Source organism: Eurytemora carolleeae, unplaced genomic scaffold, assembly GCF_000591075.1.
Source record: "Eurytemora carolleeae unplaced genomic scaffold, Eaff_2.0 scaffold793, whole genome shotgun sequence".
Classification (NCBI taxonomy): Eukaryota; Metazoa; Arthropoda; class Copepoda; order Calanoida; family Temoridae; genus Eurytemora; species Eurytemora carolleeae.
The window spans coordinates 108,564-132,020 of record NW_019397507.1 but is presented as its reverse complement, the minus strand read 5'-3'; the positions used below and the strand labels follow the sequence as shown (position 1 = coordinate 132,020).

The window sequence follows — 23,457 nt, the reverse complement described above, 5'->3', positions numbered from 1 at the left end:
GGGGGGGGGGGGGGGGGAATTTCATTATCTTTCATCACAAATAAAAACTTTAAAACATAAAAACCAATGGTTGGTCATCTCGATTGAAAACTTTTCCATTTCTCCTATACTATAATACATATCTAGATGATATACTTCAAACAACCAAAAGTATAAATATTCTACCCCCCCCCTTACCCCGTTACTCCCCTTACCTCTTTACTCTCGTCTTTACCCCTCCCCCCTTCATCACAATCTTGAATTTAAAAAGCATGTTTAACCTTGTCTCTAAAAGTGCAGTGTGGGGGGGCGAGGAATGAAAAAAGACCGCGAATTCCTGGCCCCTGCGGTGAAGGGCTTTATCAGACTAATGACATTTTTGGAACAGTTTTTAATTATTTAAACCCATCGATTAAGATTTAGAATTTTAGAAAAATGTGGATTTATGTCGGTGTAGAGATATTCTTTATACAGAGTGTCGCAGAAAAAGTGAGAATTTATCAAAAAAACAAACAATTAGAGAATTGTTTTCTCTTCACTCTCTTAACCGTTGAAACTAATTTTTGTTTACTTTGATGTTTAGTTGTATTTATGGTATTATTAAATAACTTGAAATTTATGTAGATATTGTTATATTTAGTAATTATTTTGAACATTACACTTCTCTCTTTTAATATTCCAGAATTATGCAAGGTTTTTGGGACACACCGTAATAGATTAAACAGTAGGGTTGAATCAATCAGTGTTCTGCCTACTCCTACTCCTACTCCTACTCCTACTCCTACTCCTACTCCTACTCCTACTCCTACTCCTACTCCTACTCCTACTCCTACTCCTACTCCTACTCCTACTCCTACTCCTACTCCTACTCCTACTCCTAATCCTACTTCTACTCACACTCACACTCCTATTCCTACTCCTACTTCTATTCCTACTCCTACTTCTACTCCTACACCTACTCCTATACTCCTATCCCGCCCCACCCCCACCCCGTGTTGACCCGTATGTCCAGCTGTCCAACAACTGCTCTGCCACCTGTCCGAAATGTAAATATACTTCACAATATTATTTAATTCGGAATTCAGTAGAATTTAAGATAGGAAAATTTATTTTTGAAATATAAATATTTTCTGAAAGAACATCCCCTGTTAATCTAACTGTTCCACTGGTATCCAAGCTTAACCCAAACAATGCTTGTTATTCGGCTTCAATTCTTAAATTCCAATTCTCTAATTATCAAATATTTATAGAATTCAGAATCATCTTAGATCTTCAGATTCCTATCTTTGCAGGATGTACGCGTTAAATATTAAAGTGTTTTGATTCAACATGGGTGTAAAACTCAGGATTTTTTTTTGTGGCATCTTTAAATATTTGTCACATTTCTGTCCACAAATGATATCATTTTTTTTATTTAGCTCATTTGCTCCAACAGATTCAAACGATGATTTCACCCTTTACCGATTTCTGTGTGGTAAACTATTAGAATTTTTTGTTTTTGAAGTTAATGGTAGATGTAAGAAGCTAGTCTTGAAAGGTAGAATTAGAGTGTGCTAAATATAATTATAAAGTAAAATACAGGTTAACTAAACATAAACAAACACTAAGGGTAGGTGTTAGGCGTCTTTATAAGCATTCATTGTACAGTTGCATTTGTTTAAATTTTTAAAGATAAAGCAATGTTTCCAAATTTCTAAAACAGGACATCTTTTGGTCTGATAGATAGGTTGGTACGCAGTATATTCTATTCTAATTAATAGATAGATAGTTTCTTCCTTCATTTTATTCTAATAATTTGATAGTTATGTAGTTTCTCCCTTTATTTGATTGTAATAGTTTGATAGTTAGGTAGTTACCCCTCTTATTGATAGTTAGGTAGTTATCCCCTTTATTTGACTATAATAATTTAAGAGTTAGGTACTCCCCCCCATATCCCCTTAGGTAGTTAGTGTAGTAACCCCCTTTATTTGATTCTAATAATTTGAAAGTTAGGTAGTTACCCCTTTTATTCGATTATGATAGTTTGATAGTTAGTATATTTACCCCCTATATTTAATTCTCATAGTTTGATAGTTAGTATTATTTACCCCCTTTATTTGATTCTAATAGTTTAATAGTTAGTATAGTTACCCCCAATATTTGATTCTAATAATTTGATAGTTAGTATAGTTCCCCTCTTTATTTGATTCTAATATTTTGATAGTTAGTATAGTTACCCCCTATATTTGATTCTAATAGTTTGATAGTTAGTATATTTACCCCCTATATTTGATTCTAATAGTTTGGTAGTTAGTATAGTTCCCCCCTTTATTTGATTCTAATATTTTGATAGTTAGTATAGTTACCCCCCTATATTTGATTCTAATAGTTTGATAGTTAGTATATTTACCCNCCCCCCCCCCCCTACCCCCTTATGTAGTTTGAAAGTGAGTAAGCTAAAGGTTTAGTAGGTTGAGTTAACACCCAATAAATCAAAATTATGTCCCCGGATTTTAACTTTTTTAGGCACACAACTCTGAAAAGCATGGAACAGATTTTCAAATATTTAAACTTTTTTTCTTTCAAGTTTAGTCTAGTCTTTTTAATGCAATTTTAGGTTATATTAAATAAATTGATATTATTAATATTTATATTCTATCAACTACAGTCAAATTTGTAAAGTTTGTTTATTGCTCTTTAGAAATGGGCAATAAGTATGAGCATTTATCTACTATGTTATATATCTATCTATCTAAGTATATAAGTTTCAACTACTGGAATTAACTCCTTTAGTCACACATCTTTTTCCCTACAGCACGAGTATAATAATCAACAAGAGTTAAAAACTCACATTTTTTACAATTCTCCCAAAACAGTGTAAAAAGATGGATTTACAAAAAATAAAATACATGGTGTGGGTTCATGACTAATAACTGATATTTGATCTCTCTTTTCAAACTAACTCTTCAACAAGAAAAAAGGGTGATTTACAAATTATTGCTTCTTAATATTATTCATGATTTATTCTTCGGAATTATTCAGAATATTTTTAATGCATAAAAGGGTGGAATGAAAACTAAAATTATGAATATTTCCTTTCCATAATTCCTTTTTATGCCAATTTAGATTTAGTCATATTTACAATTTTTGGACGTTATACAAAACTCTTTTACAGTAAAAGAAAGGAGAATATTCAATAGACTTAGCAAATATAAGAAGCAACATTTTTTATAGATAAAGTGTAAAATCTTTATTTTTACTGACGAAACCCTATTTTTCCATTAATTCTGTAAATTTAGTTTAACTCCAATATTTCTGAGTGTCATGAAAAAATTATCTTTAATTATAGGATTAAAAAAGATAAGAAATTACGGATTGATAAAGATAGTATGGGGATACTGGGATACCCAAAAAGATTGAGACTGTAGAGATGACTGTACGGAATGAAAACTGTTTATTTCTGGATATTAATGATAGAAATCTTTAAATAATCCATCAAATTACTATCTTCGAGGCAGAAGTCTTAATTTATCTTTGAAATCTTCGTATTTTAAGAATTTTAGGTCGTCATTACAGTCTCATCTGTTTGGGTAACACTGTATGATGTAATTTTAACCTCTGTTATACAGGGTGTTTTTAATTCTGTAATTTATAATTCTGGTGCAGCACAGGTTAAATCATCATGGATTATATTTATTCAATTTGGCACACAAACTGATTCTAGAGTGGAAGTTGTCTGCAACTTTGACATGGGCGACAGGGGGTTTAACGCTGCTCCCTCATTTTTCGACCGATATGACTGTAATTTTCAGGAAACCATTTCTATGACCAGGTCTAGATTTTAATAAAGTTTCAGAAAGATCGGAGAATTATTTCTGGTTCACCCTTCCACAAAACAGGATTTTTGAATGAACATTCGATGTAAAGGAAAATATGAAATTGCAGATTTACATGTTTTTTCCCAGATTTTCTTTACGGATTTTAAAACGTCCATTAATAAGCTACTCAGAACTTTTTTAAATCAAAAAGATTTTTAAAAATGGCTGTAATAATAGCTTTTCAAAAATTACATATTTAAAAATCCCTGTTTAATCGTATTTGAAAAAAGGATCAGTTACTATTACAGCAATGATATATATTTCAGAAATCATCCAACATGTCACATTTTGTAAAGATTGCGGGTTACATTCACATCCGGACACATATACATTCTTTGTTTCTGTTTCGAATTAGATATTTGTTAAAAACTTCACAAAAAAACCTTGAAGATATTTATGACAATATTCAAATGATAGTAAAGGAAACAACTTAAAGATATTACTGGGAATATATTAAAATGATTTCGCTAAAAAATGAAAAAAAATAAGAAAAAAATGTACCCACAAAAAAGGTTGTAAGTGTACTTCGTTCTTGATTCAAACAAAGTAAAGCGAATTGTAATGTTCAGTGTTAGCGTTCCTTGCTCCTCCGACTTACAAACTCCATGGATTTTGACCATGATGTAATTAGGTCTATTTTACTAAATCAACAAAAAATTTTATCTCGTGATAATTATAGGTTTTATCCTCATACATCTCATCTTATCTTTCTATCTATCTATCTATCTATCTATCTATCTATCTATCTATCTATCTATCTATCTATCTATCTATCTATCTATCTATCTATCTATCTATCTGTCTAGGAGGAAGAAAACTGTAACGTATTAAAGCCCTCTGCCCTGACTAAAGGGAAGAAGAGGAAGAATATACCGAAGGAAGAATCAGCTCCCCCTGTATCTATCTATCTATCTATCTATCTATCTATCTATCTATCTATCTATCTATCTATCTATCTATCTATCTATCTATCTATCTATCTATCTGTTTATTCAGTTGTCTATCTATAGATTATTTTTACATATCTCCCTGTCTAACTGACTTTTTTATTTACCAATCCTTCTATTTACGTTTGTATTTAAGTAAATCTCCGCGTATAGTTTTATTTCTCTGTATTCCTGTCTAAATGTGGTTTTATTTCTCTGTATTCCTGTCTAAATGTGGTTTTATTTATCTGTATTCCTATCTAAAAGTGGTTTTATTTACCCCATTTTCAGTATAAATAGCAATCTAAATACCTTTCAAGAAATACATATTCAGTAATCAGTTTCCATGTAAATGCATCCATATAATTATTTGTCGCCTGCTATCTGTATAAGTCCTGATTTATAAGATAATATCTGTTTATCGAATTCTTGACTTTGAAATGGATTCATCATATTTCCATCAAGTAATCAAGGTGTGTATATCTATCTATCTGTACTATCTGACCGTGTATCTATATCAAATAACCTCTTCAATTATCCCAAAAATCTCATTTTTGTGGATTTTCTGTAGACTGGTCAATTTAGGTTCACCCCCGGGGTGCCTTATAGAAATAACTTACTTACAAGCGACACATTCAGGGGCAATAGTTGAGATACAGGGGGATACAGACTGGCAGACTGGATAAAGGAGGATACAGAAGGATACCCAAGGATACAAATGAATACAGGAGGATACAGAGGAATAAAGAAGGACACAGAAGGATACAGAAGAATACAGAAGGATACAGAAGGATACAGAAGGATATAGAAAGATACCGAAGGATACTGTATCCTGGTAACCAAGTACAACATACTGATGGTTTCGCTGGAACACAAAGAAAACAATTGTAATCATAGAGATAGAAAAAAGAGAACGGTGAGAAATGATGAAGTGGGTTTCCGATGAGAGGGATACTGTATCATAGTCAGCAAAAATTATGAAAACAATGTAAATTGATTTCTTCTCTCACATAAATACTTCTCAAAAATGTATGGAAAAATATGGTTTTTCAAAAGTAGCTTACATACAGTTTCCCCAAAAGTGTTAAAGTTTCCCTAGATCTGATATGTATGGAGTTTCCTGTAAAAGTGGTATATAGAGTCCCTCTAAAAGTATTGGTAGCCTTAAGGTGGTGTTATTTCCGTAAAGCGTCATAGAGATCCCTAAACTGGTATCGATCCCTTGAAGTGTGAAAGTCTCCTTAAATTAGTTTGGTAATATGTGCATTATAATGTCTCAAAAAGTGATTTAAAGTACGGTAAAGTAGTATCTAGTCCTCTAAAAAGTGATTTAAAGTACGGTAAAGTAGTATCTAGTCCTCTAAAAAGTGATTTAAAGTACGGTAAAGTAGTATTTAGTCCTCTAAAAAGTGATTTAAAGTACGGTAAACTAGTATTTAGCCCTCTAAAAAGTGATTTAAAGTACGGTAAAGTAGTATTTAGTCCTCTAAAAAGTATGATCACTGAGAATCCTAAAATGTCCTCTGTGAGGTGTTTATTAAACCCCTGAGATAAAAATCTGAATATCCTGAGACTAGTTAAGATGTAGATTTAGATATAGGGTGAGCCGCGAGACCTTCGCGAATATATTCGAGATAGATAGATAGATAGATAGATACATAGATAGATAGATAGGTTGATAGATAGACAGATATATAGACAAATAGATAAATTGATAGAAAGACAGATAAATAGACAGATAGATAGAGATAGATAGATAGATAGATAGATAGATAGATAGATAGATAGATAGATAGATAGATAGATAGATAGATAGATAGATAAACAGATAGATTGACAGATATATAGACAAATAGATAGATAGATAGATAGATAGATAGATAGATAGATAGATAGATAGATAGATAGATAGATAGATAGATAGATAGATAGATAGATAGATAGATAGATAGATATATAGATAGATTGATATATAGATAGATAGATAGATAGGTAGATAGATAGATAGATAGGTAGATAGATAGATAGATAGATAGACAGATAGATAGATAGATAGGATTGATGCTTATAGTTAGATAAAATGGCCTCATACAATTATCACAGACAAGCAGACACCATAGTTTTAGTAAAAGTAAATATTTCCATTTACTGATAGCGACGATTAAAGGATTCATAACTCTGATTGGATAATAAGATAGATAGAAAGACAGATGTTACCACCAAACTATTTCCATTGGCTCAGTTTAGACACCAAACACATGACTGAACCCTGATTGGGTCAGGCGCTAATGGACTCGGCATACAGTAGTGCAGAAGTACCCGGCGTTGCCTTTGCCCATCAATCTTTAGTTTCTTCAGTTAGTTTCTTTTTCTGGATCAATATTTTTAATATTTCTTTTTCTGGATTAATTATAATTCATATGTATCTCGATTAATATTAATCATATTTCTATATCTGGAATAATATTATTCATATTTCTGCCTCTCTGGATCAAAATTATTCATATTTCTGTTTCTACATTAATATTGATAATAATACTGTCTCAGGCTTAATATTATTTATATTTCTGTTTCTGATTAATATTATTCATATTTCTGTATATGGATCAATATTACTCATATTTCGGTATCAAATTAATATAAATCATAACTCTTATTTCTGTAAAATCAATTCTACACTAATGTTCTTATCTCTTATATTTAATTTACCTACCTTGTACTGTAAATAAAAGGTTATAGTAAAAAACGTTTTATAATTATTAAAATCAACATTGAGAGAGAAGGCTTGTAACACAAACCTCGTTGATTTAAAACAAACTCAGGCCACCGGTCTTTCTTAAACAAAAATATATTAAATTTTGCTTGTTTTTTATTTTACTACATGATGTTATAATATCCCTGTATTGTGTTGTTAAGCTGACCCAGTTTAGGGTTGCAGAATGAAAGAAAGGCCCGGGAATAAAACGACGCTTGTTCGTGTGGCGTCGGGCTCCCCATTCAACAACTGTTCACCAGGCACAAGTGTAAATATAGAAAGCGAACCCATAGATAGATAGATAGATATAAAGATAGATAGAAGGATAGAAAGATAAACAGATAGGTAGATAGATAGATAGATATAAGGATACATAGATAGATAGATAGATAGATAGATAGATAGATAGATGAGGCGGAGGAGGCTATTTAGGACTATGGAGAAGGAGGGTGCACAGGACTAAAAGCTGGGGAGAAACGGAAGAACGGAAGTAACCATTAAAAGAAAATATTGAAAAGGAAGCCTTCCACTTGATAATCTTAAAATAAATCTTTTCTCCCAACTAATTCCAATCAATTGCGTTCCTCCACTTTTTTAATCTTCTATATCTTTTCCCAGGTTTCCGTATTTATTTAATTAGACCCGTATACCACCTCTCCCTTCAGCCACCATCAAACAAAGATCTATATCTATCTATCTAAGTATCTATCTATCTATCTATCTATCTATCTATCTATCTATCTATCTATCTATCTATCTATCTATCTATCTATCTATACGTTATAGTTCAATCGGGTGTCCCACATCATATTAGACCGTCAACGGGTCTAAATTGCTATTTTCGGGACTAATAAGAAAATTTAAATAGAATATATATTTAACCAAGCTCATCATGCTTCAAAAAACCTTTTTACCCTCTCTCCCTATTCTGTTTAGACCGCTATAAATATTTATATATCTACCCTCTCTTGGGATTCAAGATCTACTCTCCCAATACCTACCTCTTGGTTTTGGGATTGAAGATCTACCCTACCATTACCGACCTCGTGGTATTGAGATTCAAGATCTACCTTCCCAATATCGACCTCTTGGTTTTGGGATTCAAGATCTACCTTCCCAATACCGACCTCTTGGTTTTGGAATTCAAGATCTACCTTCCCAATACCGACCTCTTGGTTTTGGGATTCAAGATCTACCCTCCCAATACCGACCTCTTGGTTTTGGGATTCAAGATCTACCTTCCCAATATCGACCTCTTGGTTTTGGGATTCAAGATCTAGCCTCCCAATACCGACCCCTTGGTATTGGGATTTAAGCTTTGTTTATTCCATTTCCAGTAGAAATTGAAACAGGCCTTTTCTTTGTCAAGCGTTATTGTATAAAGAGTTTAAAACATTTGAAAGAACGGAAATTGACACATTTTCTTCTGACGTAAGGTTTAACCGATCTATCATTGGTCAAAACTCGTTTGGTCTATTTAAAAGTTTTCACTCCCGTTTAATTTTCAGCCAATTTTAATCCGGTTTCCTTCTACTCTATCCCATCTTATCTGTAGGTTTCTAATTTCACCTTTATGAAATTCAACGCTGTTTGGTTTAAGATTAATCCAATAGTTTGCAGATTATTAAAATATTGAAAATATTGATATTTTTAATGTTTCGCTTGAATAAACTGAGGGAAACTTGAACTCTTGTCTTATCCAGAAAATATTTAAAATCCATATTTTTAGAATAAAGTTTAAAACTGATGCTACAGGTACAAACTGCTGCAGTTACTCAGACGCTTTTAGGACACCGCTAATTTAGATTTAAAAGATGCTTATTAGCCCAGAAGAGGAGGAGGGAGGGGGAGAGTNCCCTCTTCTTAATCCTACCCCCCCCCCTCCATCATTTACTAGCAGCCCCCAAACCCCAACACCCTCTAACGATGTAAGACTGTGAGAATCTACACGTTTTAGTCAAATATTGAATTCCGGGACATTTTTTGGGGTATTCATTAGTTCAAATAGGACTTGAGTCAGGATAATTGATTGGCGAAAATTGGGCAAAAAGTGTCCATTTTTAGGAATAATGAGGGTTTTTAGGTTAAATACAATAGTGGGGGTTTAAATTGACAAATAGATAGACGGATAAATGGTTTATAGATAGGAGAGAGATTCTACAGAACAGTAGGAGATAGTTAGATAGTTGGAAAGGTAGAGATTTGGATAGGTAGATGTTGGATAGGTAGATGTTGGATAGATAGATAGTTGGATAGCTAGATCGTTGGATTGGTAGATAGTTGGATAGGTAGATAGTTGGATAGGTAGATAGTTGTATAGGTAGATAGTTTGATAGGTAGATAGATGGATAGGTAGATAGTTGGATAGGTAGATAGTTGGATAAGTAGATAGTTGGATAGGTAGAGAGTTAGATAGGTAGATAGTTGGCTAGGTAGATAGTTAATATTGCATGATTGATCGATAGATAGATTTATTCTATCAATTACTTTTTTTATATTATTTTATTCGTTTGTCTATTTATCTATCCGTTTATGTATCTATTTATCTATCTATTTATCTATCTGTTTATCTATCTGTTTATTTATATATTTATCTATCTGTTTATCTTTTTGTTTATCAATCCGTTTATCTATCTGTTTATCTATTTGTTTATTTATCTGTTTATCTATCTGTTTATCTATCTGTTTATCTATCCGTTTATGTATCTGTTTATATATCTGTTTATCCTGTTTATCTATCTGTTTATTTATCTATTTCTCTATCTGTTTATCTTTTTGTTTATCAATCCGTTTATCTATCTGTTTATCTATCTGTTTATCTATCCGTTTATCTATCTGTTTATCTATCTGTTTATCTATCTGTTTATCTATCTGTTTATCTATCTGTTTATTTATCTATTTATCTATCTGTTTATCTTTTGTTTATCAATTCGTTTATCTATCTGTTTATGTATTTGTTTATTTATCTGTTTATCTATCTATTTATCCATCTGTTTATTTATCTGTTTATCTATTTGTTTATCTATCTGTTCATTTATCTGTTTATTTATCTGTTTATCTATCTGTGTATCTGTCTGTGTATCTATCTATCAATATTAAGTGTATTTGAAGGGTTAAAATTAAGTTTTATTGTATTATCCTCGTCTGACAGAAATTAGAGGGCACAAGACTAAATTACACTAAACATATTGACCCTAGGTAAAACTCAACCCTTTTCCAACCGATTCCACCCTCGACCACGATTTACGTCACATTTTAATGGTTTTTTATATAATACAAGCAATCTTACACTTGAAGTAACTAAGGAATATAAACAAGAATTGTTTTATCAACTGTACTAGAATTCAAACAATGTTTTTCTAGAATGTGCAGACGCTTATGAATGCGGGCTTTACAGCTCATATATATTTCATTCTGAAGTAACTTAGTGCCTTGCAGACGATCCTTCACTTAGAAACATAGACCTTTGAATTGTTTAGTTGTTCAATAGAGATTAATATGAAGGAAAATTGTCTTAGGGTGAAAGTTTCCCTGTCTAAAACATTTCTGTTCAAGGACAATTTTCTGTTCAGGAAATATTGCTGTTTAGAAAAGATTGCTCTTTCATACTTTTGGTCTGTCTTTTATTCAACTTGAAAATATGTGTCGAGGAACGTTGAGATGGTGTCTCTGTCATAGGAATGTTGGGTCGGTATTTAGTTCTGTTCCATGGAAACTATGTTTTGGGAACTATGAGTCGGTATTTAGATCTGTTCCATGAGTTCTGTGTCGTGGGAACGATGGGTCTGTGTTTACTTCTGTTCCATGGTTCTGTTTCGGGGAACGTTTGGTCGGTATTTACTTCTGTTTCGCGGCTTCTGTGTCGGGAAACGTTGGGTCGGTGTTTAGATGAGCTCCGCGGTTTCTGTGTCTTTTGTTCACGTAAATTGAAATAATTACACAATTCTTGTTTGAATAAGAAAATATAGAGTAAAGAAATAAGACAATAATAAAACACTTTCTGTCTATCTATCTATCTATCTATCTATCTATCTATATATCTATCTATCTATCTATCTATCTATCTATCTATCTATCTATCTATCTATCTATCTATCTATCTATCTATCTATCTATCTATCTATATATCTATCTATCTATCTATCGGTCAAAGAAGAATGAAAGTGTAGTACTACTTCTATACTAACCTCTATAAACGCTAAGAGCCCAAAACTAAAAACAAATTAAAAAATATTATATATTTAAATATTTGAATATTCGGACATCCAATATAATAAGTTAATTTTACAGACTTGTACACCATGTACATGTACACCATGTACATGTACACCATGTACATGTACACCATGTACATGTACACCATGTACATGTACACAATGTACATGATGATTGAAATATAAAAAACGGTTGCACATAGCTCTCCACTGTAAACCAAACAGAAGGAGAAAGTCAAATTTATGCAAGTTTACCGATACAGCTTTTAGACCTCGTAGTCCTAGCTTCTCTAGTTTTTATTTTACAAAGTATAAATAACACATGTCAGAAATTCAAAATATTATTTTTTCTTTTCAACAGCTCTTCAAAATGAGGAGTTATAAATATTGAAAACAAATAGCTTTTCAATCATTATATTCAATTTGTTTAATGTTTACGTGTCTCATTTATTTCATGTTTTTCTACTAAAATAGCTTCATGAATGATTAAAATATACATACATTACTTGTTCATTTAGCTTAATTGATCAGTAGCCAGTACATGATCATGATCATGTACATTACAATCAATAGCTAGACCTTGAACATGTTAAAATATAATATATTGCCATGGCTATTCATAATACATCTCTATATATATATATATACTTTGCTTGTCTGCCTGTGTGTTTGTCCGTTTGAATCCAATGAACGTCAAAAGGGCTGAACCGATCCGGCCCAAATTTTGTGAAGGACCTTAACATGACCCCAGGGAAGGATTAATTCTGGAGGCTCAGAATTATAAAGCTTGCGTCTAAAAGTTTTTGATTTTGTAAAATTTTGAAAATACTCGAAAAAATATCATTAAATCAACGATTTTTTTCTGTTATTGCTTTATATTTTACTAAGAGTAGATGCGCATAGAATTAAGCCACTATCTAAAGTTGAAGTAGAATATAGGCGCCTAAAAATCTAGTATATTAAAAATAGCTCACACTAAGTTTTGAAAAAGAAAGTTTTTAATGCGGAAAGTGAAAATAGGAATACAAAGGAAATGAAGGAGATGGGGAATGGGGGGTTGGGGGGTTGGAGAAAAGAAATATAATGGGTTTAGTGTGGGAATCTTATAAACAGCAAATACTGTGGTTAAAACTAAACCTAGAGATGCTGAACTCTGGTTTAAACAATCTTGGAAACTATAACATACAAGATCTATCTATCTATCTATCTATCTATCTATCTATCTATCTATCTATCTATCCATCTATGTATCTATCTATCTATCTATATAATATATCTATCTATCTATCTATCTACACATTTAGAGAGGATAAAAATTAGATAAATATATAAAGATAGATAGATATATATATGAAGACAGATAGATATTCATATATATATATATATATAGACAGATAGATAGATATAAATACAGTTAGATATACGCTAGTCTACTTTTGAATTCCATACTATTGTCTGCAGAAAAGTGTTGACAAGAATATCTATCTATCTATTTATGTATCTATCTATCTATCTGTTAAAATGTAGAATTTGAAGACTGGTTGAAGACTAGTGGAACGGAAATGGAATGCTATGTATTGAATGTATATAAAGGTATAAAGGGTGGATATATACTCTGGAAGCTAGGTCACTAGATGTAACCCAAGCGCAGCCAATTTAAAAACATGTCTGGCTGGGACAACAAATCAGGTCGTATTGAGGAATTCAGTGAAATCTCTGTTTTTTCTTTTAAAGGAATTTAAATAATATTATGATTATTTATGGTTAACTCTGTAAAAAAAGGATTTGTGGTTAACTCTGTAAAAAGAAAGAATTTGTGGGTAACCCTGTAGAAAGGAAAGATTTTGTAATTAACCCTTTAGAAAGGAAGGATTTTGTGGTTAACCCTTTAGAAAGTAAGGACTTTGTGGTTAACCCTGTTAAAAAAAGATTTAATAGTTAATCCTGTAGAAAGGAAGGATTTTGTGGTTAACTTTTTAGAAAAGAAGAATTTTGTGGTTAACTCTGTAGAAAGGATTTGTGGTTAACCCTGTAAAAAAAGGATTTTGTGGGTAACCCTGTAAAAAAAGGATTTTGTGGTTAACCCTGTAGAAAGGAAAGATTTTGTGGGTAACCCTGTAGAAAGGAAAGATTTTATGGGTAACCCTGTAGAAAGAAGGATTTTGTGGTTAACCCTGTAGAAAGGTTTTTTGGTTAACCCTGTAGAAAGGAAAGATTTTGTGGGTAACCATGTAGAAAGAAGGATTTTGTGGGTAACCCTGTAGAAAGGAAAGATTTTATGGGTAACCCTGTAGAAAGAAGGATTTTGTGGGTAATCCTGTAGAAAGGATTTTGTGGTTAACCCTGTAGAAAGGAAAGATTTTGTGGGTAACCCTGTAGAAAGGAAAGNAAAGGTTGGATAAGTGGTACAGGATAAGTTAAAAGTTGAAAAGTAGAAAGATAAGAATATGCAGTAGAACAAGATAAGAAGAGAACAGAGCTATTAACATCATTGTTAACGTTTAGTTTTACACCAAGCCAACTATTTGTTCAGTTTAATGTATGTATGTTCGTGCACATGTATGTTTGGGTTTGTGCTTAATGCTTTCGCACAATGATATGAGTGCACCAGGCTGCGTTTGTGCTGTAAGTGTGTTTTTGTGCTTTACGAGGGTGTTTGTGCACAAGGTCTTGCTTATGCACAGTGTACAAGGGGGTGTTAGTACCCAAGTGTAAGTTCGTGCACACTGGTGTTTTTGCGCACAAGGATTTTTTGCACACAAGGCTGTGTTCGTGCAAAAGAGTGAATTCGTTTCGTGCACAATTTGTTTGTACTCAAAGATATGTTTGTGAACAAAGGTGTATTTTTTTTAGGTCGCATATGTGTCTTTGATGAGTCGGTAAGTTATTACTAGATAATTATATAAACCAACAAACACACGACATTTTAAACACACAGACACATGACAAACCCAATCTACAGATCCTACAGAAAATTTTTATTTTCCTGCACTCAATGTAACGATGGCGAATTTGGGCCAGAATATAGAACAGTTTTTTTTACAACAATCAACCATGAGATTAAACAGAAATTCCGATTTTTTTCAAACAATATTTGATATCGTTTACAGAAACTTTGTTCCCTCTTATTCTTACTTTTTCTCCTTGAAGTTTAAAACTTTGTGTTAAGGATCACTTTAAGTACGTCTCCAGTCCCTTTAAATATTTTAATTACGTCTACAGTCCCTTTAAATCCTTTAGTTACGCCTGCAGTTCCTTTAAATCCTTTAATTACGTCTACAGTCACTTTAAATCCTTTAATTACGTCTACAGTCACTTTAAATCCTTTAATTACGTCTACAGTCACTTTAAATCCTTTAATTTCGTCTACAGTCCCTTTAAATCCTTTAATTACGTCAACATTCTCTTTAAATCCTTTAATTACGTCTACATTCTCTTTAAATTCTTTAATTACATATACAGTCTCTTTAAATCCTTTAATTACGTCTTCAGTCGCTTTAAATTCTTTAATTACATCTACAGTCTCTTTAAATCCTTTAATTACGTCTACAGTCTCTTTAAATCCTTTAGATGAATTCTAAACAAGAGTAATTCATCTAAGTCCCTCTGATTCATTCTAATCTATCCTGTATCCTCCAATACTTTACAGGGTGGCACACAAATACGAACATAATAAAGAAATAAAAACAACAAGAAATAACTACGAATGTATTAAAAGATTTTTTTTTCAGACGGTAAATCCTAGATGCTTAACAAATATATTCATATATATAAAAAAATACTTTAAAAAAATGAAGTTTGAACCGGAGAAAATTCAAAACAAATAAAATTTTCACTTTTTAAACTAATTGAAAGGAATGTAAATAGTTTTATTAGCCTCGCTTACTCTGGTGTAAGTCGATAATATTTGATAATATTTGCGGGTACAGCATGGCACCCTGTGGGACACCAGACACCAGAATAAGTTTACTTTAATCCTTATTTCAACAATCAAAACAACGAGTACTGAACTCTGCAGTACAAGTTATTTAACAAACAAAAACAGAACATTTTACAAAGCATCTTTTTTAAAATCTTATTCACTAAAAAACAAATAGTTAAGAATTATGGATAAAAATCAAAGTATATAACGACCCTCCATTTTCAAAGTGCCGAATTAGTATGGTAAAGGTGTTCGATCAAGAATGAGTGAAAATATCCATGATTTTTCATTAAAAATCTTTAATTGTTCTTTCCCAATAGAAGTGTCTTTTAGATATCTTAATACATAAGAAATTGAGGAATTGTAAGAATTAATCACCTTTTAAGCTAGAAAAACGACGATTTATTCCTTATTGTTGATCCGATAATAGTTTAAAGAGTATCGTAAATCGACACGCTCTTATTTGAGGGTCTCTTGAAAGTACAGTTCCTTTAATACTATAAGTTCAGCGGGACCCTCAAATGATGAAACTTCAAAGACAATTGTACACAATTTACACTCTCAGTTTCTTTATATTTTTGATTCCCTGCAACTTTAATCTAGGGTAGAAGACTTAATTTAATCGTCATATTTTCAGAGTTTCCGGTCGTCTTTTCAGTCTCATCCTTTGTGGATAATCCTGTACATGAATAAATCGAAATCTTTGTTATAAAGATATACACTATTTGTGCAGGTAGGCAGAGTAAGATAGAAAGATAGAGATTGTATAAGAATTATAGTGACATATCTGTACTAAAATCAGTACTGATTGAGCCGAAATCTATTTAAACCGAAACCAACCCAACATTAAATACAGGGGTGACAGAACATAGTTATAAAAAGGGTAATTTAAAGAAAACAGAATTCTGCAATTTTTACCTATTTTTTATATCTATAAAAAGCTTGAAAAGAGATTGCTCAATGATTTTTGTTGGTTTAAATGTGTGTTTCTATCTGTACCCCTGAATGATAAAAATCTGCGTTTTAGGAAGAATAGGTTAAACCTACATTGCAACCTTCCTCCTTTCCTCTCTATAGTCCTTCAGTTCTTCACAATATTTATTGTTAAACAATATACTTCAAACCACCCCCTTCTCCACTTCGTCTTACTTTTATATCTTCTTTTTGCTCTAGCAATTTTTTTAACAATTGAAAACTGTTACTTTTTAAATTTTTAAATTTTTCTTTCTAGGTCTTTCCTTTTGCAATTGCCCGTTGTTCAGTCTGGCAGTCTGTTGATTTATACTGCTGTCTGTGATTATATCCGACATTTTATTAATCTATCTGTCTGCATGTTAATCTACCCGAATATGTACTTTAATCTTTACGCTGTTATCTGTCCGTTAGCTTGTTCGTCTGTCTGTCCTTTTGCCTGTTTACCTGCCTCTAAGAATGTCTTGTAATATGTCCTTCGGTCTACATTTTAGTCTGTTTGTTTGTTAGCATGTTAATCTATTGTTTGACAATCTCTTTTTCTGTTTTTTTCTGTCTTTTTGTCTTTTGTGTATTATAATCTGTCTGTTTGTAAATCTGTCTGTATGTTAATCGGTCTGTCTGTTTTTCTGTTTGTATGTTAATCTGTCTGTATATTAATTTGCTGTATGTTAGGGTGTCTGTATGTAAATTTGACTGTCTGCTAATCTGTAATGCTGTTTATGACCTTCTCCTACCCTTGCTGAATAGTTAAAAATAAACCTCTCATTGAAACTCCCGAAAATCCTCTAAAACCCCCCGGAAACTCAAAATGACTGGTTCGGGGTTTGAGGCCCCCCTCTAATCTGCTAAAATCTCCGCAATTTTTAAGAATAGATTCTGCAAATTGTTGAGATTCGCGTTAAAATTGGCAAGTTTAGGGATTGCTTGTAAGCACGCAAGCATTATTGCCTGGGAACTAGGCCTTGCATAATTCCATATTTTTAAAACGAGACTCTCGTATCGCGAGAACAGATGCTCTATTTTTTTCATAATTCAAAATTAGCTAAAACATTTTGCAAACTAAGAAATTACTTTTATTATCATCAATATTTAGATAAAACCAATACATACACAATCTTCAATCTTCAAACTAAAATCGGCAAAGGTTGAAGAGTTACATGACCTTCTCAGTATTCATTGAAAACTTTGCATCAGCAACAATTATGGAGTTATACATATTTTTCTTTTTAAAACATTTTCAATTGCAGTTCTCTATCAAATACAATAAATAAAACTATTTTCTCAAAACTTTTAAAATCAAGTATTATCAAGTTTTGTTAACTTCCCTTTATTACGAATTCTCGTGGAATTTGTTTACATCGAATAAAAAAATGTATTAACAGCAATATGTTTAGACATAAAAATGAGAATAGTGAAAGCCTCATATTGATGTTACACATTCAAACCCAACCTTTGATCATATTTGATTCTAAAAAAGCGTTTTGATATCTTGAATTACGTCGTAAACCCTTCTTAGCGTTTATATTAAAACATAAAGAGAACAAACTTATTTCAAAAGTTATCTTGATGTTGGATCAAAAAATAATATTGTATAATACAACTATAAATATATATCTATATACATCTATATTTACATCTATATAGAAAACTGTCTATCAGTATATAATCTATAACTGTATATCTACAGTTAAACACGATATGTTTCTGTGCTCCTTTCCCTTAAAAGTATTTGGACTACTTGTAGAACCTTTTAACGTTCAAATTATATTTCTAAAAATAGTTTCTATGTTCGACTCTTTTGCAGAGGAAAAATGAAAACAAAAGTTTTTAAAATAATCTCTAAAAATAAACCGGATGATTAATGCTGAATTTTATCTCTGGAGGAAAATTTTAAAAAATATGTAAAAAACTGAACCTGACCCCCCCCCCCGGAGATCTTGCCCCCTTGCATTTTTATCAGAGAGAAATGACGCCCTCACTTTTTATCAGGATTGTGAAAGTACCCTATCCTCAACCTTTTAATGAAAGTATTAGAACCTGAGAAACCTTTCAATCCTCATGAGGATATTTTTAAAGAAACTGTAGACATGAACATCTTTATACAGAGTGGTTTATTTACAAAGGTACCCTGTAAACCGTGCCAGAGGAAAAAGTGACTTTTGGATTTATGTAACAACGGTAAGAAATAATTCTGACGTAATTGATATATTTTCATGACATAAAAACTATAAAAACTGCTTCATTGTTACTATGATAACGGTTTAAATGTTTCCAATAAGTCACTCATGTCACTTTTTGAATGTCACCAAAAATACCGCCAGCAGTCCCTTTAATTAAACTCAACTCAATGTACTTAAATTTAACCCCCCTCCCCCCGGCCCCGTCGTCTCAAAGTGAAATTAACGCTTTTTCTTCTTAGAAAACTATTTTATAAAGAGCCCCCCCCAACCAGAAAGTTTAAAAACCAACTTTTTGTTTTGGAAACATCTTATTCCGGGTTAAAACAGGGTTATATATGCATCTTTATTCATTAATAGGTTCTCAACCTGTTAATAGGTAAATAGGTCTGGTATCATCGAATTTGAAATGAACAGGGTTTAAGAAAAATATATTTGTTCGTCTATATTCATTCCTAACGATCTCATCGATTTAATGGGTTTGCTTATAGGCTGATATATTTGATGATAGATAGATAGATTTAAGATAGGTTTGATTATTTCTAACTTAATCCTCAATTCAACACCTGGGCACGCTACTTTTTATAAACGGGCAGATCGACAGATAGATAGATAGATAGATAGAATACTAGGAATTATCTTCAATTTCATATATCTAATATCAATCCTAGTCTAGGATTGAAATTGAAATTGAAGATTCGAAACAAACTAGACCTCGATATACGAGAAAGATCTAGAAAAATAGGCATAAACTAAATACAAATTAATGTGTCCAAAGATTTCCTTCAACACTTGTAATTCGTTTGTCATCATTCAAGATAATGATTAGTTTAGTTCAGACACTACTAGACTATATATTATACACAATATATATATATATATATATATACACACAACATTTTAAAAATCATTATACATACATTTAATTGACCAAATCAAAGCTTTTTCAAAATTTAATTTTAATCTGTTTTTATTTTTATTTTCTTTATTCCTGATGTTGATCAGACGTCTGTATTTTGACTTGGAGGAGAAAATATAAACATTCTTTTTAATAAAACGTTTATTCTTCATATTTAGTCTCAAATCTAACAAGTCATCTAAAAGAGAGGCATAAAGGAAATCAAGACTAATATTACTGCATGGTTCTACAAGACTGATATTACTGCATGGTTCTATGAGACTAATATTACTGCATGGTTCTACGAGACTTATATTACTGCATGGTTCTATGAGACTAATATTACTGCATGGTTCTACGTTTTTTATAAAATCCGCAAAATTTTTTTATTGTTTTTGTTTTACATTACAAAGAGAAAATGTTGACAATTAAAAAAGAAAATGTGAGTAAAGTGCCTACCAAAAGATGGTGTATCCTTTATTAAATTTTGCATCAATTTTTGTGTAATATTTTCTAATGATGTCTAGTCTGGGTCTAGACGAGATACAGGGGAGGGGGGGGGGGGCAAATGCAAAATTTGAATATTGAAAAATAATATTTAAACGTTTGATAAGGAGCCTGCATATTGCATTAATCTATTTATTTTTTAGTTTAACGGTTTTATTTTGGCGTCCAAAGAGAATTACACGGTCCTTCATTGCGGCTCGGAAAATGGATATAGTAAATTATGGAGTTTAAAAAATTAGAAATAAAAAGTCAAAATTTAGGACCAGAACTGAACACAATTCAGTAACACAGTTTGGATGGAGCACGAACAGCCGTAGTACATTTGAATTTTCGAGCCGGGTCAATCTTTCCGGTCCCAGTTTGTACTGTATCGCCCGGACATTGGATGAATAACGCAGACACTCAATAGGACTAGCCGGTACAACAAGGTTGACGCGGTCAACTTAAGGTTTAATTTACTTTTACTGAAGGGTCAGGGGTGCGTGGGAGGATCACTAAACTTTCGTAATAAATTTTAACCAACTCAACTAAAATTTTAAACCAAGTTGAACACATGCATTGCCATGGTTTCACCGAGTTTCCCAATTAAAATTAGAAGCAAATAGGTCCAGGGGGTTCTGAGTTATAATCGGACACACAAAAAACGAACAGACACACATAGATTACTACTTCATATATGTAGATATCATACACAAGTTTTAGCATAAATACTGTTTATGCAATATGAAAACAAACGGTTTTCATGCACGCAGATTTAATACAAAAGACGATCATCATTTGAATACTTTAAACTCAGATGGGGCTCAAAGACACTGATTGAAGTTCTCCCAGTGTACATGATACACCGTGATATCCTGAAGCACAATATTTTTTGGAAACCCTAAGCTCGAAATTTAAAAGAGTATCGTTGAACGAAACTCTCGAGTTTCCTTTTGGAAGTCTTAATATTTTGTAGATTTTGATTTAAGAGATTCGATAAAATTGGAGAATATGAAGAAACTAAATAAAAAAGTATTTCATAGCAAAAATATTGATATCCACAATATATATTAGTTGTCTAGTCAGCTAGTTATCTGGTTTATAGCCGTCTTATATATTAGTTGTCTAGTCAGCTAGTTCTATTCCCCATAACCCCGGCTTTCAAGCATTTCTATTCTTTATTTTAAACGCGTGCCACCCTTTTCCTTTTCATCTCCAGTAGATATATTGAATACAGAGAAACCGGAAACAGAGTTCAAACTTCCGGAAGTTCATGTTTAATCAGTTCAGGGTAGGATGTTTAATTGCAAGGGAAAATTTAGGATGGTAGCATAGTAATATTGAATGGTAACATAGCTAAGTATAATTTAGAATATTGATAACTTAGGATAAAAGATTTAAAATTCGGTGATGGTGATGGACCAAACCTCTGTAGAGTAAAAAAGTAGATGTTAGTATGGTAACTTGGGATGGAAGCATGGTAACTTGGGATGGAAGCATGGTAACTTGGGATAAAAGGCTGGTAACTTGGGATAAAAGCATGGTTACTTGGGATAGAAGCTTGGTAACTTGGAATGGAAGCATGGTAACTTGGAATAGAAGCTTGGAAACTTGGGATGGAATCATGGTAACTTGGGATGGAACCATGGTAACTTGGGATGGAAGCATGGTAACTTGGAATAGAAGCTTGGAAACTTGGGATGGAAGCATGGTAACTTGGGATAGAAGCTTGGTAACTTGGGATTGAAGCATAGTAACTTGGGATAGAAGCTTGGAAACTTGGGATGGAAGCATAGTAACTTGGGATAGAAGCATGGTAACTTGGGATGGAAGCATGGTAACTTGGGATGGAAGCATGTTAACTTGGGATGGAAGCATGGTAACTTGTGACAGATTTATGGCAATTTGCAATAGAAGCATGGTAACTTAGAATAGAAGCTTGGTAACTTGGGATAAAAGGCTGGTAACTTGGGATAGACGCATGGTAACTTGAGACAGAAACATGGTAACTTGGTAAAGAAGCATGGTAACTTAGAATAGAAGTATGGTAACTTAGGATAAAGGCATGGTAACTTGGGAGAGAAGGATGGTAAATTGGAATAGAAGCATTGTAACTAGGGATGAAAGCATGGTAACTTGGGATAGAAACATGGTAACTTGTGATTGAAGCATGGTAACTTAGGTTAGAAGCTTGGCAACTTGGGATTGAAGCATGGTTTTGGGATAGAAGCTTGGTAACTTGGGATAAAAGGATGCTAACTTGGGAAAGAAGCAAGGTAACTTGGGATAGAAGCATGGTAACTTGGAATAGAAGCATGGTAACTTGGGATAGAACATGATAACTTGGAATAGAAGCATGGTAACTTGGGATAGAAGTTTGGTACTTGGATAGTAGCATGGTAACTTGGGATAGAAACATAAACTTGGGATAGAAGCATGGTAACTTGGGATAAAAGGATGGTAACTTGGGATAGAAACATGGTAACTAATAACTGTATATATTTGGTAAATACTGTAGGGTTGATATTGTCGGGATTTACTAAAAGTAAACATTTTCAAGGACAACTGTGAAAGAAGAAACTACTTTATTTTAAGATTTCATGACTTTAAATAAACACACTATTCTTTGAATGATACAAACCCCCCTCTTCTTAACCTTGTTTTACCCCCCCCCCCCCAATTCTCCCTCTATAACTCCTTGCTCTAATAGCATGTATGTTGATATGTTGATTAATATACATTCCTTCAACCATTTTTGTATAAATTCGTGAGGAAAAATCTGAGATACCATCTGTAGACAGATAGATAGATAGATGTAGACTATGAGATTAAATCTTGGAGAAGGAAGGGTATAATCTTACAATTACTTGATAATAATATAAACCAGTAGGGTTCTATGTATATTTCTGTGACGGTGAATGTTAAAAGTTAAAACTAGCTGCTACTACATTTTTTATATTTTGCGTCGTAAAATTTAAATCTTTAAAATTTTCTAGTTTTCTGGTCGACTAGTTGTCTTGTCGACTGGTTGTCTGGTTGACTGGTTGTCTGGTTAACAAGTTTGCTAGTTAACTAGTTATTTGGTTAACTAGTTATCTGGTTAACTAGTTATCTGGTTAACTTGTTATCTGGTTAACTAGTTATCTGATTAACTAGTTATCTGGTTAACTAGTTATCTGGTTAACTATTAATCTGGTTAACTAGTTATCTGGTTAACTAGTTATCTGGTTGACTAGTTATCTGATTAACTAGTTATCTGGTTAACTAG

The 23,457-nt window shown here is 32.3% G+C and overlaps 1 protein-coding gene across 1 annotated transcript in view; it reads right to left on the bottom strand.

The window, feature by feature from the left end:
* The window catches only part of LOC111714648 (protein starmaker-like), a 24,634-nt gene extending 2,567 nt beyond the window's left edge, over positions 1-22,067 (bottom strand). The window contains exons 1-2 of the mRNA XM_023489799.1: positions 21,654-22,067; positions 8,519-8,833 (exon numbers count right to left, since the gene is read on the bottom strand). Coding sequence (XP_023345567.1) covers positions 8,519-8,833; positions 21,654-22,067 — 729 coding nt within the window. The remainder of the gene's footprint in view (positions 1-8,518; positions 8,834-21,653) is intronic.
* Positions 22,068-23,457: the final 1,390 nt, after the last annotated feature.